General features: G+C 35.3%; 2 protein-coding genes across 6 annotated transcripts in view; both read left to right on the forward strand.

Moving 5' to 3' along the window:
• The first annotated feature begins 833 nt into the window (after window positions 1–833).
• On the forward strand, window positions 834–4,719 carry chmp3 (charged multivesicular body protein 3). Of its 2 annotated transcripts, none has more exons than XM_015048110.1 (6): window positions 834–1,006; window positions 1,409–1,469; window positions 2,725–2,904; window positions 2,979–3,100; window positions 3,181–3,295; window positions 4,214–4,719. In XM_015048110.1, exons 1-6 carry the CDS (start codon window positions 1,004–1,006, stop codon window positions 4,354–4,356), a joined length of 624 nt encoding a protein of 207 aa, XP_014903596.1. In that variant the 5' UTR covers window positions 834–1,003; the 3' UTR covers window positions 4,357–4,719. The 2 variants fall into 2 exon arrangements, with proteins under 2 accessions (XP_014903596.1, XP_014903595.1); XM_015048109.1 differs by having other exon boundaries at window positions 835–992.
• A 2,786-nt stretch (window positions 4,720–7,505) lies between these two features.
• The window catches only part of reep1 (receptor accessory protein 1), a 17,508-nt gene continuing 9,071 nt past the window's right edge, over window positions 7,506–15,942 (forward strand). The window contains exons 1-7 of one of the 4 annotated variants that reach the window (XM_015048092.1): window positions 7,506–7,659; window positions 10,657–10,729; window positions 10,814–10,890; window positions 12,324–12,444; window positions 12,805–12,918; window positions 13,876–14,035; window positions 15,380–15,600. In XM_015048092.1, the coding sequence (XP_014903578.1) occupies window positions 7,628–7,659; window positions 10,657–10,729; window positions 10,814–10,890; window positions 12,324–12,444; window positions 12,805–12,918; window positions 13,876–14,035; window positions 15,380–15,600 (798 nt within the window). In that variant the 5' untranslated portion in view covers window positions 7,506–7,627. Of the gene's footprint in view, window positions 7,660–7,725; window positions 8,501–10,656; window positions 10,730–10,813; window positions 10,891–12,323; window positions 12,445–12,804; window positions 12,919–13,875; window positions 14,036–15,379; window positions 15,718–15,942 lie in introns of those variants that run through there. The other 3 variants (XM_015048094.1, XM_015048093.1, XM_015048095.1) reach the window with 3 other exon arrangements.

A 15,942-nucleotide genomic window follows, 5' to 3' on the forward strand; every position in this document is an offset into this window, starting at 1 on the left:
TATTTATTAAATAATAAATATTTATTATTTAATAAATAATACATATTTATTATTTAATAAATAATAAATATTTATTTATGTAATTATTTAATATTTATTAAATAATTACATTTTTAATAAATAATTTGTTAAATATTATTTAATATTTATTATTTAAATAAATATTATTTTAAAAATAATTTTTATTGATACCCTTTGGGATCAATGATTTAATCTAATCAGTTTTGTAATGACAACTAAGCCAATAATTTTGCAACAATCTATTGTGACAAGGTCTACATAATTATCGAATAGTAATTAGACGTGTACATACACACATAAAAAACGTTGTATATGTATGCATATACAACGTTTTATTTATTACATATACATTTGTTTGAGGTTTTTTGGGATTAAATATTTCGCAGTATGGTGACTGCACTGCATTCATAGCAGACAGAAATATTGTTCTTGAAAAACCACTTTAAAAAGTTTGACTTACCTCATTAAACTGCTCACATTTAATCACATTTTCGAATTTACTTGATGCTCTTGTTGAACAAAAAGCGGAGAAAATAGCAAAAATAACATTTCCGATCATACTGTGATTTTTTTTCATTTAATATCAATAACTGAAGTTTATAATGATAACGATAAATCAAAAATCCTTATGGTGATAATGCAACGAGAGTCGCTAGGATTTATTAAGTTGCACTTCTGGGCAGGATTCAATTTTGTTTTTTTTAACACAACTTTCTTGTCGTAAGTGTCTCGTTCAGTTTCTGTCACGCTTCAACACTGTGGGGCTTGTTTAGTGGCTGAGAACCGTAGGGACTGAAGGTTTTTTCCTGTTGGAACGCAGCCCAAGAGACCCTGGGTTAGACACCAGGAAGTGCTCGTAGAACAACCTCTCCCAGCTAGCTAGCTTCAGTTAGAGAGGTTGGTTCGGTTGAAACCCAGTACACAACATGGGGCTGTTCGGCAGGACACCGGATAAACCCCCCAAAGAACTGGTAAATACTTTATGGTGAATATCTGGACTGTCTGGTTGAATTTAGCTCATAATTAGAGAATTGCTGGAGCGTCTTTAGCTAACTGGCTAACGCTAGCTGTCAGTATAACCACCGCATGTTTAACGGTGATATTTCTCTTGATACCAATACTGCCACTGTTATTGACCCAATAACTGACTTATGTCCTGTTAAAAATTAAGCCGCTGTTGTTGGTTTTGAGTGTCTTTATTCAATGTTGTGGAAGTTATGTTTATTAGCATACATGCTAGCTGCTATCAGCTGTCAGTCCCATCAATGTAAACAAACCCAGATGATGTTTCAGCTAGTCTGAGATTAGGCCAGTTTTACCGGTACATAAATATTATAACATTTTACTGGTCTTATAACTTAGTGTGTTCTTCAATGTGTCGTTCCAGATAAATGAGTGGTCTCAAAAAATCAGAAAGGAGATGAGAGTGATTGACAGACAAATTCGAGGTAAGCCCTGGACATAATCAGACAGCAACAAATTACATCAAAACTGCAACTGCATATAGTTTACAAGCATTAAATAAGAGTGCATATAGCTATCATTTCGATTTGTTTGTCATGATGTTCATATTATATCGAAATGGTGGACAGTAAAAGTGCTTCATTTGTTTAAAAAGCTTGAGGACCTTGTTCAAATTTATTGACATACACAAATATTAGTCAGATTTTCATGTTGAAAACAGAACAAAGGAGAGTAACTTAATATTAGTCGGGATAAAGGTAATACACTTGCTATTTGTTCAATAAATTCAGTTCAGTTTATTATGTAGCACCAATTTCCACACAGTACATTGAAAGTAAAACAACTGCATTTCACATCCAGAAATCTCTTACATTGACAGTTTTACGTTACTTATTTGCATTACAGTTCAGACCTGATTATAATAAAGTAGTAGAGTCAAATACTGCTTATAAAACTAACTGGGGGAAAAGATTTTTTTATTTAAGGAAACCTAGTTTATTGTAACTTTACAGAAATATCTCCTCCTAAGAAAATTTGGAAGATTGCTTGAATATAATCAGTAACTGGAATATCTTTCACAAATTATGGGAAATATTAATAGTTTTATTAAAAATTAATGTATCCACCATGTTTTTTAATTATTTTTTTAATGTAACAATGTTTTTTCTTCTACTAGTTTAAGGATTGTATGTTTAGCTGTTTTTTTATTTGAGAGGAAGAAACTTTAAATTAGAAATTACAGCTTCACTTCAAATATTATTACTATATTTATGGGGTATTTATTGTGACAACAATAAAAGTGTATACAACTTATTTGCAGATTTTTTTTTAAGACAGCTGTAACTTTAAAGCTTTGCAGATACAAATACTGCTTACAAAAATCATACCTGTTTTAAAATAGGCTTCTTCATTATTCTAGTCACATAAAGAAGTGTTATTTTTATGACTAATCTGCAAACAGTAACTGGATTTAATCATATTTGATATTTAGTGATGCTCTCAGTGAAGAAAACAGCAAAAATAACAACCCAGAAGGAAGATTTCTGCTAAGTCAAAGACTATCTCTGATAACATTTTACTATTATAAACTTAATTTGACTGCATTGTTTTGTAATTCAGATTTAAACAGAAAATATTTAATTAAATCTGAAGCTGCTGATATGATTTTATTGATCTAATAGTGTCGCGTATTTCTGGGATTTAAATGGTGATTGTTGCTTTCATGCCCGTTTCTTCCAGATATTCAAAGAGAGGAGGAGAAAGTTAAACGCTCCATCAAAGATGCTGCCAAAAAGGGACAGAAAGATGTTTGTGTCGTCCTCGCTAAGGAGATGATTCAGTCGAAACGGGCCATCACAAAACTTTACGCCTCCAAAGCCCAGATGAACTCGGTGCTTCTCAGCATGAAGAATCAACTGGGTGAGTGATGGAGCGCGGCCTCGATCGTTGTCTTCCTCTCAGTCGGCTAATTAACATGTCTGCTTGTTTTCCAGCTGTGGTTCGAGTAGCTGGAGCGCTGCAGAAGAGCACAGAGGTCATGAAAGCCATGCAGAACTTGGTTAAAATCCCAGAGGTCCAGGCCACAATGATGGAGCTTTCAAAGGAGATGATGAAGGTCAGACGAGCTACAATCTAAGATTAATATTTGCTAGCATTAAAGCAAATATATAATTCATCGTAGATTTTAACTTTTAGGCCGGAATAATTGAGGAAATGCTGGAGGACACGTTTGAGAGCATGGAAGACGGAGAGGAGATGGAGGAAGCGGCAGAGGAGGAAGTTGACAAGATTCTCTTTGAGATCACAGCAGGTGGGGATTTTAAAGAAAAAATATTAACCACGTTTCTGCTTTGTGGAATATGATGGAGTATTGGGGCAAGGATAAGAAAAGTAAAATGAAATTGTGAGAAGAAGGTCATGATGAACACATCAGCTTCAGATTAAGTGTTTTCTTATTTGTAAAAACTGAAGTATAAATTCACAAAACGCTCAATATTCCTCATTTTACCGCAGCTGTGATACGTTTTTATGTACATCATAGCATTACAACTTTATTCTGGTGATATTACAATTTAATTCTCATATAATTCTGACTTTATTCTTGGATTACTACGACCTGATTCTGTAAATATTATGACTTTATTCTCATTAAGACTTTATTCTCATGGAATAAATAAATATAATTTCTAACAATGTATTTGTTCTCTGATATATGATGAGAATAAAGTCCTAATTATTAAGAATATAATAATTATGTTTTAAGAAAATAATTCCTCAATATTGATGAAAATATTATTTCATTATTAAAATGTTATTTTAATATAATAAAATATGATTTTATTTAAATATCCATATTTTTAGTAAAATATATGTAAATATTAATATTTTATTGGTAATAATATGAGTAATCATGTTAATGTTATTATTTACATTAATAAGACTTTAATAGGAATAAAGTCATAATATGACTTTAGTCTTGCATTTTTGCGACTTTTTTTCTGGTAATTTTAAGATTTTCTTCTTGTAATATTATGAATTGTTCATATTATAACGACTTTATTCTCATAATTTTATTTTTGTAATTTATTGGTTTTCTTTATTTATATCTCTTATCCTGGCCCTACCACTCTCCAGGTTTTAATTTTTTAATATTTATTAAAACAACCCAATGTTACCCAGTGAGGCTGAACATGTCTGGTTCTGCTCTGGTTCTGCTCTGGTCCTTTAGGGGCTCTTGGTAAAGCTCCAAGCAAAGTGACGGAGCCGCTTCCGGACCTGCAGCCTCCGGGAGCCTCAGCTGCTGCTTCGGACGAAGAGTCGGAGGAAGACATCGAAGCCATGCAGTCCAGACTGGCGGCTCTGAGGAGCTAGAGTTTACCGCCGCGGTTAGAGTCACTTTGCACATTTCTCCAGTGCTGAGCATCCTCCGCTTCATTGTCACCTGGGTTAACATTGTGCTTCAACGGTCGTTTATTTTAATCCAGCCTGATTAAAAAGGTGATATTTTCTGTTATCTGCAGTGACTCTAGCTACGTCTTTATTCTCCAAAGTCAATCAGAAGGTTTATGGGGGTGTATATAATGTAAGTATGATCAGCCTTCTGTGCCTACAGTGGTTATTCTCTCTCTCCTACGTCAGTATTTATGACCCAAACTGACCAGCTGGGGAGGAAGTTTTTAATCTTTTAGGAAACTTTTTGCTCAGTTTACTAGGAATTAATCCGCCTACGATATCTGAAACACTAGAGGTGATGGGCAGAGCTTTCATTTGTTTCATTTGAATATATCCGTTGTTCTTTTCGTGCTCATAAGTGTTATGAACATTAAAATACTACTTCTACACTGCAAAAACACAAAATCTTACCAAGTTTCTTTTGGTCTAGTTTATAGTGCAAACACTGAAATAAGAATAAATGTTTTCAGCTTATTTTCAGAAAATAATTACTTAATATTGATGAAAAATTGCTACTTTAACAGGCAGATTATTTCACCTATAACAAGACATTTTTTCATGTTATAAGTGAAATAATCTGCCTGTGGAACTAGAACTTTCTCATAAATAAGTAATTATGTACTTAAAATAATCTCGTATATCTTGCTGAAAAGTTACTTATTTTAATCGTACTAAAAACTACACTAGAAAAAAAAAGATGTTTTGTTTCTGCTTTGTATAAAAAACATCCTCACTGCAAAAACACAAAATCTTACCAAGAGCAGTGACGAGCTCTAATTTTAGTACAAATTTCTTGGTACGCTTGTAATCAGACAAAACTAACTTACAAGTAACTTTTCAGCAAGATGAGGGAGCTTCTTTTAAGAAAATAATTCCTTAATATTGCTAAAAAAGTACAAAGTTCCACTGGCAGATTCTCATAACATGGAAAAAATGTCTTTTTATAAGTGAAATAATCTGCCTGTGGAACTAGTTCTTTCTCATAAATATAAAGGAATTATTTACTTAAAACAAGTTCCTACATCTTGCTGAAAAGTTGCTTGAAAGTTAGTTTTTGTCTGATTTCAAGTGTAATAAAAACGAGACCAAAAAAGCTTGAGATTATTTGTTCTTGCTCTGTATAAAGAACAACACACCATTTCACCAAGTATTTTTGCTCTAATTTTAGTACAAATTTCTAAGGTGAATAGTTCCTTAATTGAGGAAAAGTTCCAGTTCCACCAGGAGATTATTTCACTTATAACATTTTTCATGTTGTGAAATAATCTGCTAGTGGAACTAGTAATTTTACATCAATATTAAAGAACTATTTACTTAAAACAAGCTCTTGCATTTCACTGAAAAACTACTTCTTAGTTCTAAATTCTAGATATTTGCACCAGGAACTAGACCAAAAATACTTGGTAATATTTTGTGTTTTTGCAGTGTACTCATGTTTTGCAATAAGCTTCAGCTTGTTCACCGTTTGACTTTGAGTCGCTGTAGTTTTCTTTCTCCAAAATGCAAAGGAAGTAGAGCTACCGGTTACTGCAGAACATGTGTATCGTTAAATATTGAGTGTATAATTTTTCTATGTGGATGGCCGAAAAAAAAACAACAAAAACTAATAAACTTTTAAGAAAAATGTCACTTCTTCATCTGTCTGCTCTCTGTATTGGTCCCTCTCAGGTCAGATACGACATATCGGCATTAACATCGGATTATTTTGGTCACGTTTTAACGTATCGGTATCAGTCCAAACTGGGCTGATATTAATATCCAGTATTTATTTCCATGTTATTGTTGTTACTGTGTCAGTTTTTCTCTAATATTGCATAAAACGGCTTAAATGAAAAATCTACAGTATACGACGATTTTTTTTTATCCGATTAATCATCAGAATAGATGAATTGATAACTAAAATAATCGCTGGTTGTGACTTTATGAGACTACATAATGATTTTCTTAGATGTGATGCACCATGGGTTCAGCATGTTCCAAACATTTACTCAGCTTTTAAAATGAACATAAGTGTTGGGTTTCCGCCTGCTACTGTCCTCCACTGGAGCTTTTGTTGTCCTGAAACTGAACCTCGGCCTTTATTTTGGATTACAGGCTCCAGTCTGGACAAAGCCGCGATACTGTGGCTCTAACAATGAATCTGTTCATAGTTTCTAGGCCAGATGAATGTATCCACTGCTTTTTGATACAGGTATCTCTGTATCTTCTGAGGCTGAAGTAAACAACACTGAAAAACATGACTGGTCTGTAGATTCACAGTTGGTTGATTCTTCAATATTTATTAGCATTATTATTTATTATTATGTATGCATTACTTATTTAACCAGCATGACCAAATATTAGGGTTATTCTCAGAAAATAAAATAAAAATACAAGAATAAGGTCGAAATAATATGAGGGAAAAAGACATGAGAATTAAGTAGAAAAAAGAGAATAAAGTCGAAATAATATACCATACCATACCAACTTTATTTATAAAGCACTTTAAAACAACCATAGTTGATACAAAGTGCTGTACAATTTAAGAACACAACATAATAAAAGTAATTTAAAAACAGTTTTAAAACAAAAACATACAATTTAAAACTAAATCCCACTGGTGTTGAAAGCTAAGTAAATATGAGTAAAATTGTAAAATATGAAGAAAATAGTCAAATTAAGACAAAGTCAAAATAATACATGAGAAAAATTTACGACAATAAAGTTTAAATGTGACGAAATTAAGGTCGAAATAATACGAGAATAAAATCATGAGAAAAAAGTGATAAAATTATGAGAATATTGTAGAAATAAGAATGTAAAGTCGAAATAATACGAGAATAAAATCGCTATAAAATTAGGAAAAAGTAATAATATTAGGAGAATAAAGTTGAAATATTACGAGAATATGCTCGAAATAATATGGGAATAAAGTCAGATGAGAATGAATTCATAACAATGTGACTTTATTCTCATATTATTATTTTTATTTTCTAAGCGTGGCCCCAGTACTCCCAGTACTCCGTGGTGACCATGAATCCTTGCTGTGCATCGCTGCAATGCAACAGTGCCATCTATGGAGCTGCAGCCCCGTCCTGCATGCATCACGTTGCAGCCTGTGTGCGTCCAGACGCCGCCGCCTGTGGACGCGCCTGTCATCTGGAGGAAACTCCTCCCCGCAGACAGCGCGTCCTGTCGCCTTCCCAGCGCAATGGTCTCCTGGATCATCTCTAGACTTGTGGTGTAAGTCGTTTAATTCGTTTTTTATGTTTTCCTCCATTTCTCTCCGTCTGTACCTTCAGCGCTATAGGAATGAAACAGAAACGGGTTGGAGCGGATCTGAGCCTCTCCGTAACGGTGCAGCGGCTCCCGCAAGCCCCCGCAATCTCCTCCAACAGCCTAATTTAATCAGAATCAAACGCGAGAGCGGATCAGGTGACGGGCTATTAATTTTTCACTGAACAGGGTGTTTAAAGCAGGACTGCAGTTTGGACCCTGAGCAGGAAGCTGAGCCAGGCCTGCAGACCTGTTCTATTTCTGAGGCAGCGCTCAGCAGCCAACAGCTCTTTGTGTTTATCAGGCAGATTTTTACAAACATGACGGAGCAGCTGAGTTACACATTACACTGCTGGGGATGAGTCAGATCGTCCGGAGGTGACAGGAGCCTAAAGGTCACTAGTGATTCTGAACAACAGGAGCGGTCTTTCGGTGTTTGTGTCCCAGATTGGAAGCGGTACAAAGAGGATGGCTCAACCTTCTCGGGTTACATTGCAACACTTGAAAATGTCTGGGCAGGAGGGATGCAAGTTATCGATTAAAGCTGCAGGACCTAACTTTTACAAAAACATATATTTTAAAATATTTGTTTGAACTGTCTCCATGTCATAACAGTATGGTATGACACAGATAATCAAGCTCCTCCCTCTCAGTGCTAACTACAAAACAACCAATCAGAGCCAGGAGGCGGGTCTTAGAACGTCCCGGCCCCTCCCACTTTCCAGTTGCTCTCTGTTAGCCTGCTGTGAATGCTAAGGCAAGCTAGCATGGTCACCGATGTCAGCGGATAGACGGTATTCCCATATTGGTAAGTTGTTTCTCTACCATTAGCACATTAATTATCAAGTACATGAGTTGATTGACAGCGCTAAGAAGCTCCTCCCAGTTCTGAATGGTGACACGGTGCATTTCTTCAGTAGCTTCTCTCACAGATTGTCTCATATTATACGTCACTTGTAACAAATATGTAAAAAAAAAAAAATAGTAGAAGTTACATACTGCAGCTTTAATGAGTTAGCCTGAAGTTGATTGATGTTAAAGATCGACAAACACTTGATTGATGAGCGGCCATTTTCGTACAAACCTGAGTTTTCTCTTGTATGTAAAAGGCCGACCATCTTTCAGTTACCTAAAAGGCTAAGATTTTCATAATATGCCGAATTAAAAACCAAAACAAAACAGAAAACTTTGGTTTTCTCACATTACTAAACCTAAATAAAGAAACAGGAACCTCTTACGTGGCTGAATAGATAACTTAGGAAGCTTGTGAAGTGTTCGAAACAGAACCGCATAAAGTCCATTTCGAATCCCAACTGATCTCTGTTTGGGCCGTTTCTCTTTAGCGTTCTGCTAAGCCCCCGCCGCCATCTTTGTTTCTGTATCGACGGTCGGCTCTGCTTAAGAATGACCAGCGGCGCCCTCTGCTGGATGGCAGCTTAACTACAACACTGAAAGAAGGTCTTAGCGGACTTGAATTTTTATTTTATTAATATTTTAAACCTTTATTTAACGAGATGAGTTATTAAGAACAAATTCTTATGTAAATAATGACGAATGGAAGCTCGAGCAGCTCACTTTACAATGAACAACAAACATTAGCAGCATTATTGAAATCATAAAACAGTAACAAATCGACGTTATTAGTTAATCAATTAGAACTAATTTTAAACTAATAAACCATTAATCAACAATTAATTATAAGTTGATTAATTGTTTGCATCCTTCCTGTGAATTCATGGTGATATTATCCTTCAATAACTGTAGTTATCATGATGACAGTGACGTGTGAGGAGGATACAAACAGCTGGGTCACCAAGCCTCGAACAGTCCAGAAATTAAATTTAGAATATAAGATCCTGTTACAAGCTGGAGCTCCTCAGCTCCGGCTGTTAATCAGAAGAGCTGATATTCTGACTCTCCTTGTTCTGTTGATCTCCATTGACCAGGCGGGCTGCAGGGTTGTAATGTGATGTGGGTCAGTAATCTGATCTCGTCCTGGTCTGTGTCACCAAAACACAACCCCGCATGGTGGGGTGCTGCAAATCCAGAGGAATTTAAAGAAAAAATCTAATTTGATCTTTTGCCTGCTGGGCAGCTTGCAAAGCCAAATCTGTCATGGGGAAATGTGTCTCTGCTTTATTTGGATTGGCTATATTTAAAGAGCTGTTGTACACAATCTGTTGTTTGACTCAGCAAGAAGCCGAGGAGATATAATAAGGACTGCAACTAACGATTATTTTAGTAATCAATTATTCTGATGATTAATCAATTAATCTGATAAAAATTCAGCATAATTTTATTTCCATTTAAGCAATTTTATAAAATATCATAACGACATTAAAATATGCAAACCATTTGATCATTTAAAACAAAAGATGCATCTGCAGCTAAAACTGCTTCTAACATAAACCTCAGTCCTTTCTGCTTGAATGAGTAGGAATGATCTGTTGATTTTTTTTAAATTTAACTGATTTATAAAAAGTACTTAATAGATTTAATTTGACATAATCTGAACCAGGAGAAGCTAAAACTTCGTCCTGAGGAGTTCTGAGTTGAACATATTTACAAATTGTTTTTTTCTTTATTTTAAATGTAAAATGTACATATTTTTGCACATTTTTGACTCAGTTATGTTGCTTTTTCCCCCCAACAAATGCCCTTTTTATTAGATTAATCAGTTAGCGATTAATCAATTACTAATTTAATTGACAATTATTCCGACTAATCATGATTAATCATTTCAGCCCAAGATATAAGATATTTCCTAACACCGGTGGAGAAATTGATTCAGTTATTGATCATGGTTTATGCCTTTTTAAAGGTTGACATGTTAAACCTTCCCCGCTGTGGAACAGTAAACCATATTTCATTATACTGTAAACTGTTTTAAGTCCTGATTTTATATGATTCATTCATCTTTGAACTGTATTTTTGAGATTCATTTGAACCATTTCTGTCTTTTAGACTTGTTTTTGGTACTCTATATCCTGCTTACTCGTCTTATAAGGCTGTGAAGACAAAAGATGTGAGAGAATATGTAAGTACGGTTTCAGAAATAACTAAATCTGGTTTGTACACAGCTGCTCTCTGTGACTGAATATACCTTTCTTTGGTTTTTCAGGTGAAATGGATGATGTACTGGATAATATTTGCCCTTTTTACTACAGTGGAGGTGTTTACAGATATGTTTCTTTGTTGGTAAGTGGCTCACAAAGATACGCAGTTTTTTTCTCTTACTGTCTGAAGTTAAATCAGATCAAACTTCTCTTTTTTTGGTCTGTTAGAATTACAAAAATTATTTCTATTTGCTAAACGGCATAATAATGAGAGAGATGTGTCATTAATATCTCCAAAATCAGACTATAGGGTCTGATTTAAATGCACCTAAAGACATAAATGTCTTTAGGTGCATTTATGCTAGCTCTGTTCAGCTAGTTTAGTCGAACCACAGCTCGTTTGTCGAGAAAGTCCGGTTTGTTTGAGTAGATGTGAATGCAGATACAGACCGAAAAAGAAAATTAGTCCGGCTAAAAACCCAGGTCTGTCCACTTAAAGTGAACTCTAAAACGGTTTGAATACATATGTGAATGACAAAGCAGAAAGTCGGACTGCAGCGCAAGGCATTCTGGGTAAATATAACCAAAACAAACCCAGCGGGAGAAATGGCTCATGTTCTTCTACCAAAAACAAAAGATAAATCCTTCAACCGCTAAAATCTGATGCCACTCCATTTTTATTGACATTTTGTGAAGAAGGAAGTTGCACTCATATCTTCTTCTGAGGTTTCCCTGTCGTTTCGTTCAGTGGTTTTTGGTACAGCGCCCCCACTGGCGAGGACGGGAACACGTTTTTCAAATAGATAACTGAAACTGAGAAAACATTTACTAACTACGGCAAAATGTTAAATAAACATTGTAAATAAATTAAAACTGTAATTAATGGAGAAAAATTATAAATAACTGGAACTATTTAATATTTATGCTTCATTTAACATTAGCCTTTCGAACTATTAAACAGTTTGAAAGGCTAAAAAAATGATGGGGAAAAATTGAAGTTTTTCCCTACATACGCCGTTTACATGAGCTGTTTACATGAGCTGTTTACATGAGCTGTTTACATGAGCTGTCGGGACTCTGTACTTCTGGTGGCATTTGTGCCAGTCGGCAAAATGGCGACAGCAAAAGTTGGGAGAAAACAGCAGGATCATTTGGTTTTTCAACAATAATTTTGTTGAGTATTCATTTCCCAATTGATGTTCATTATAGCAATACAAATACTTTTACCTTTTTGAATTCTGCACCTAAAAATTAACCAAAGTACATAAAACTAAGAAAAATAAAGAATCTTTAACAATAACTTATTAAAATGAACTAAATTAGACAAACTATAATGAAAAACCCAAAACTATTACAATCCTGAAATGTCCCCAATAAAACCAGGTCCATCAGCTGTAAAAAAAAAAAAAAAAAGTGTATGTAAACATTTGACTTTGAAAAAGCAATAAAAAAATAGGAATAAATGTTTATCTTTTGTTTACAAACTTCTGGTTTAACTGTATTTAACTGAAATAATAAAGTTTAAACGCTGAGAGGGAAGTAGTTTTTGACTGAACACGGTTTCTGTCCTTCCAGGCTTCCTTTCTACTACGAGCTGAAGATAGCCTTCGTTGTGTGGCTCCTGTCGCCGTACACCAAGGGCTCCAGTGTGCTGTACAGGAAGTTCGTCCATCCCACGCTTTCCTCAAAAGAAAAGGTGAAGCCCCTTTCCTCTATCTTGCTTTGTTTTCTGCGGTGTCCTCTAAAGTTCACAGATTTTCAGCCTGCAGGCTGGAAGGTTAAGTGACTAAGAACAAAAGCGCCTTTATGCCAAGTTTCTTTCCCACTTTAGCCGTTAAAATGGGTTTGCTGATGGAGTGAGAGGAAATGTCACGCTGCTTTTCCACTTCTGCTGCGCTTTTTTTCCCCTCAAGGTACCTCAGGAAACGGATAAATTGTTTTTCTCAGGATCAGAAATGGCACCAGCTAGCTGAGTGATGAAGGAAGCTGTGATGTGATAACGAGGGAAAATCTGCAAGTGTGATTTCTTTTTTTTTTACATTTTTGTTATTTTAAGGACATCGATGAGTACATCTGCCAAGCAAAAGACAAAAGCTACGACACACTGGTGCATTTTGGGAGGAAAGGACTGAATGTTGCAGCCACAGCTGCAGTTATGGCTGCTGCAAAGGTAATGCACATTATACAGACATAGGTAGCGTCAGCTGAAGGGTAGAAATACACTGCAAAAACACAAAATGTTACCACGTTGTTTTAGTCCACGTTCTAGTGCAAATATCTTAGTTCACTTGAAGTAAAACAAAAACTAACAAGGAAATTATTTGCAAATTATAGAAGCTTGTTTCAAGTAAATAATCCCTCAAACTGATGAAAATGTTTTTGTTCAACTGGCTGATTATTTCACTTATATTATGAAAAAATGTCTTGTTTAGGTGAATTAATCTAGAAGTGGATCTAATTCTATGGAAGCTGAAAGCGGACATTTTCCGCATATATTTTTCCAGATGATTTTCTCGAGATAAGTTAATTTTCCGCTTTCTCGAGATAAAGAGTTAATTTCATCTTGTAAAATCAAACTTTGTTTTAACTCGCTATCTTAAGAAAATGGTTAGAAATTAACTCGTTATCTCGCAAAAATGGGAATTTTACTCGTTAATTTGATGAAACCAGAAATATCTTGAGATAAGTTAATCTCAAGAAAACGAAATTAGTTATTTGAGATTAGGTTTGATTTCTCGAGATTAACTTGTTATTTCAAGAGTAATTCCTCATGGTTTCCTCAAGACAGGATTAATTTCTAGTTTTCTCAAATTAACGAGTAGAATTCCTGTTTTCGGAGGTAACGGGTTAATTTCTCTCCGTTTTCTTAAGATGACAAGTTAAAACAAAGTTTGTATTTACAATATTATTGATGTGTGTGTGTTAAACCCCATTTAACACACACACCATTTTGAAATTAACTCGTCACTTCAGAACAAACCATCAGGAAAATGTAAACATATGCTCTCAGCTTCTGTCGATTTCTGACCTTCCTGATTTAATTTACATATTTAAACAAAAAGCTGTTTAAAAGTTATGTATTCATATCTACTGGAGTTAAGCAGAAAGCCTGATGTCTCTGATTTAGGGTCAAGGCGTTCTGTCGGACAGATTACGAAGTTTCAGCATGCAGGATCTGTCGTCCTACCAGTCTGACCCGGACCAGACCGGACCCAGCGCCGCCCAGCCCGCCGCAGCTCAGCATCGAACCAGACCCATCATCCGCAGCAAGTCCGAGAGCTACAAGGGTGAGAGTCTGACCGCTCTGCTGCTTTTACAGGATCGCAAACTGGTTTAAAGCACGGCAATGCTCTGCTTCGGTATTCACAACACGTCATTTTTAACCAGAACTTTAATTAAATCGACTCTTAAAGGCGCTATGAATGCTTTACCATGCAGTCACCGTCCTGCAAAAAAGTAATAAGTTTAAATTATTATCTTTTTCGCTGTCACAATAGTACTACCAGAGGTGGACACAGTGCCAGAAAATGTACTCAAGCAAAAGTAGCAGTACTTCAACATGTTTTACTCAAGTAAGAGTAAAAAAGTAATTATTAATCATTCAATATTTAAAAAATTACATAATCAGACCAACAAAAATGTAAAGTTAAGTGGAAATTTTGGTATTTTAAGCACAAAAATGACAATAATTCTTATAAGCAACAAAAAATAACAAAATCAGGTCAAAGAAAATGTTTCCAAATCAGTTTCTTTGGAAAAGAAAGACATGATAAAAACTTACAAAACTTTAACAAGAACTGCAGATGTGTGTCTGTGTCTGGTGAATTTTTGGTTAAAACTTGTTTGTTTTTCATTCAAAGGGTAGAAAATCCATAAATTTTACTCAATAGTAGAAATACTTCATAATAAGATTACTTAAAAGTTCAACGTAGTAAAAATACTCCTGAAAGTAAACAATTTTCAAAAAAGTTACTCAAGTATAAAAGTCCACATCGTCCACCTCTCTTTATTTCTCTTGCTAAAACAATCATGGTAAATCGATTATTAAAATAATCGTCAACTAATTTAGTAATCGATTAATCGTTAACTGGAGTATAAAATATTAATATGCTGAAAGAAACAAACTCAGAGCAGCAAAAAGCTGAAATAGTTTGCAGAAGTTGAGGTGAATGAGGTCTTTTTAGGAAATCACTGCATTAGATAAAATGGAGATGAGGAACAAAAAAATACTGAATACACTGCAAAAACTAAAATATTACCAGGTTTTTTTGGTCCAGTTTCGAGTACAAATATCTTAGTACACCAGAAATAAGACAAAACAAACTCAATGAAAAGTTACTTATAAATTTGTTTTACCTCATTTCTAGTTTATGAAGATATTTGCACTGGAAACTAGACTAAAATACTTGGCAGAATTGTATGTTTTTGCGGTGTAATACAGTTTTATGCTCGTTTGTGCTCCAACAAATTGCTCTCTGTCTCATTATGGTTTCTTCCAGCGGTTTATTTATTATCTGAGCTTTTAAAGCTCCACCAAACACAGAAACCAGTTCAGTGGCAGTAACCCGATCCAAACCCGACTTTCATCTGTTCGTCATCCTTCCACCAACGTCTGTTTTTCCACGGTGCAGATGTTGACATGAATGAGTATGAGGTTCTGGGCTTGGAGCAGTCGGACTCGGCAGAGTTTCTGGCTCTGACCCAGTCCGGCCCGCTCTCCGCTCCCACTCCGCCCGCCAGTCCTGCAGCTCAGGAGCAGAATGAGGAAGGGCCGGGGAAGGAGGTGCAGGCCACGTCGAGCTCCCCGCAGCTCAGGATGAGCAAGAGGAGAGCTCCGGAGGTACGCAGCCTGGTGAGCGCGGCTGCTGCCTGACGATAAACCCAGATGGGAACGACGCCGGGTCGGGGCCGGTCCAGGTGGGAAAACAGACAGAGGAGCACATTTACGCCAAAAAACACCAAAAAGTTGAGATTTTCAAGAAAAAACTTGGAAATTTTGAGTTTCAAAGGTTGAAACACAAAAAAAAATCTCAGTGATTTTGACAAAAATCTCAGAAACGATGCAAGAACGTTGAAAATTTGGAGATTAATCTCTGAAATTTTCAAGAAAAAACTTGAAAATTTTTGAGTTTGAAAAGTTGAACATTTGCTCCAAAAAACTCTGAAATTTTCTGGAAGAACTTTTTTTTACATT

Source organism: Poecilia latipinna, unplaced genomic scaffold, assembly GCF_001443285.1.
Source record: "Poecilia latipinna isolate Pla-1442-1.1 unplaced genomic scaffold, P_latipinna-1.0 Scaffold860, whole genome shotgun sequence".
Lineage (NCBI taxonomy): Eukaryota > Metazoa > Chordata > Actinopteri > Cyprinodontiformes > Poeciliidae > Poecilia > Poecilia latipinna.

Bases quoted from the DNA above. Each gene is read 5' to 3' on its own strand.
- chmp3 (XM_015048109.1), top strand. From the start codon at position 948: ATGGGGCTGTTCGGCAGGACACCGGATAAACCCCCCAAAGAACTG. The intron at 993-1,408 runs GTAAATACTTTA...GTGTCGTTCCAG, and splicing joins ATAAACCCCCCAAAGAACTG to ATAAATGAGTGGTCTCAAAA. The intron at 1,470-2,724 runs GTAAGCCCTGGA...CGTTTCTTCCAG, and splicing joins GATTGACAGACAAATTCGAG to ATATTCAAAGAGAGGAGGAG.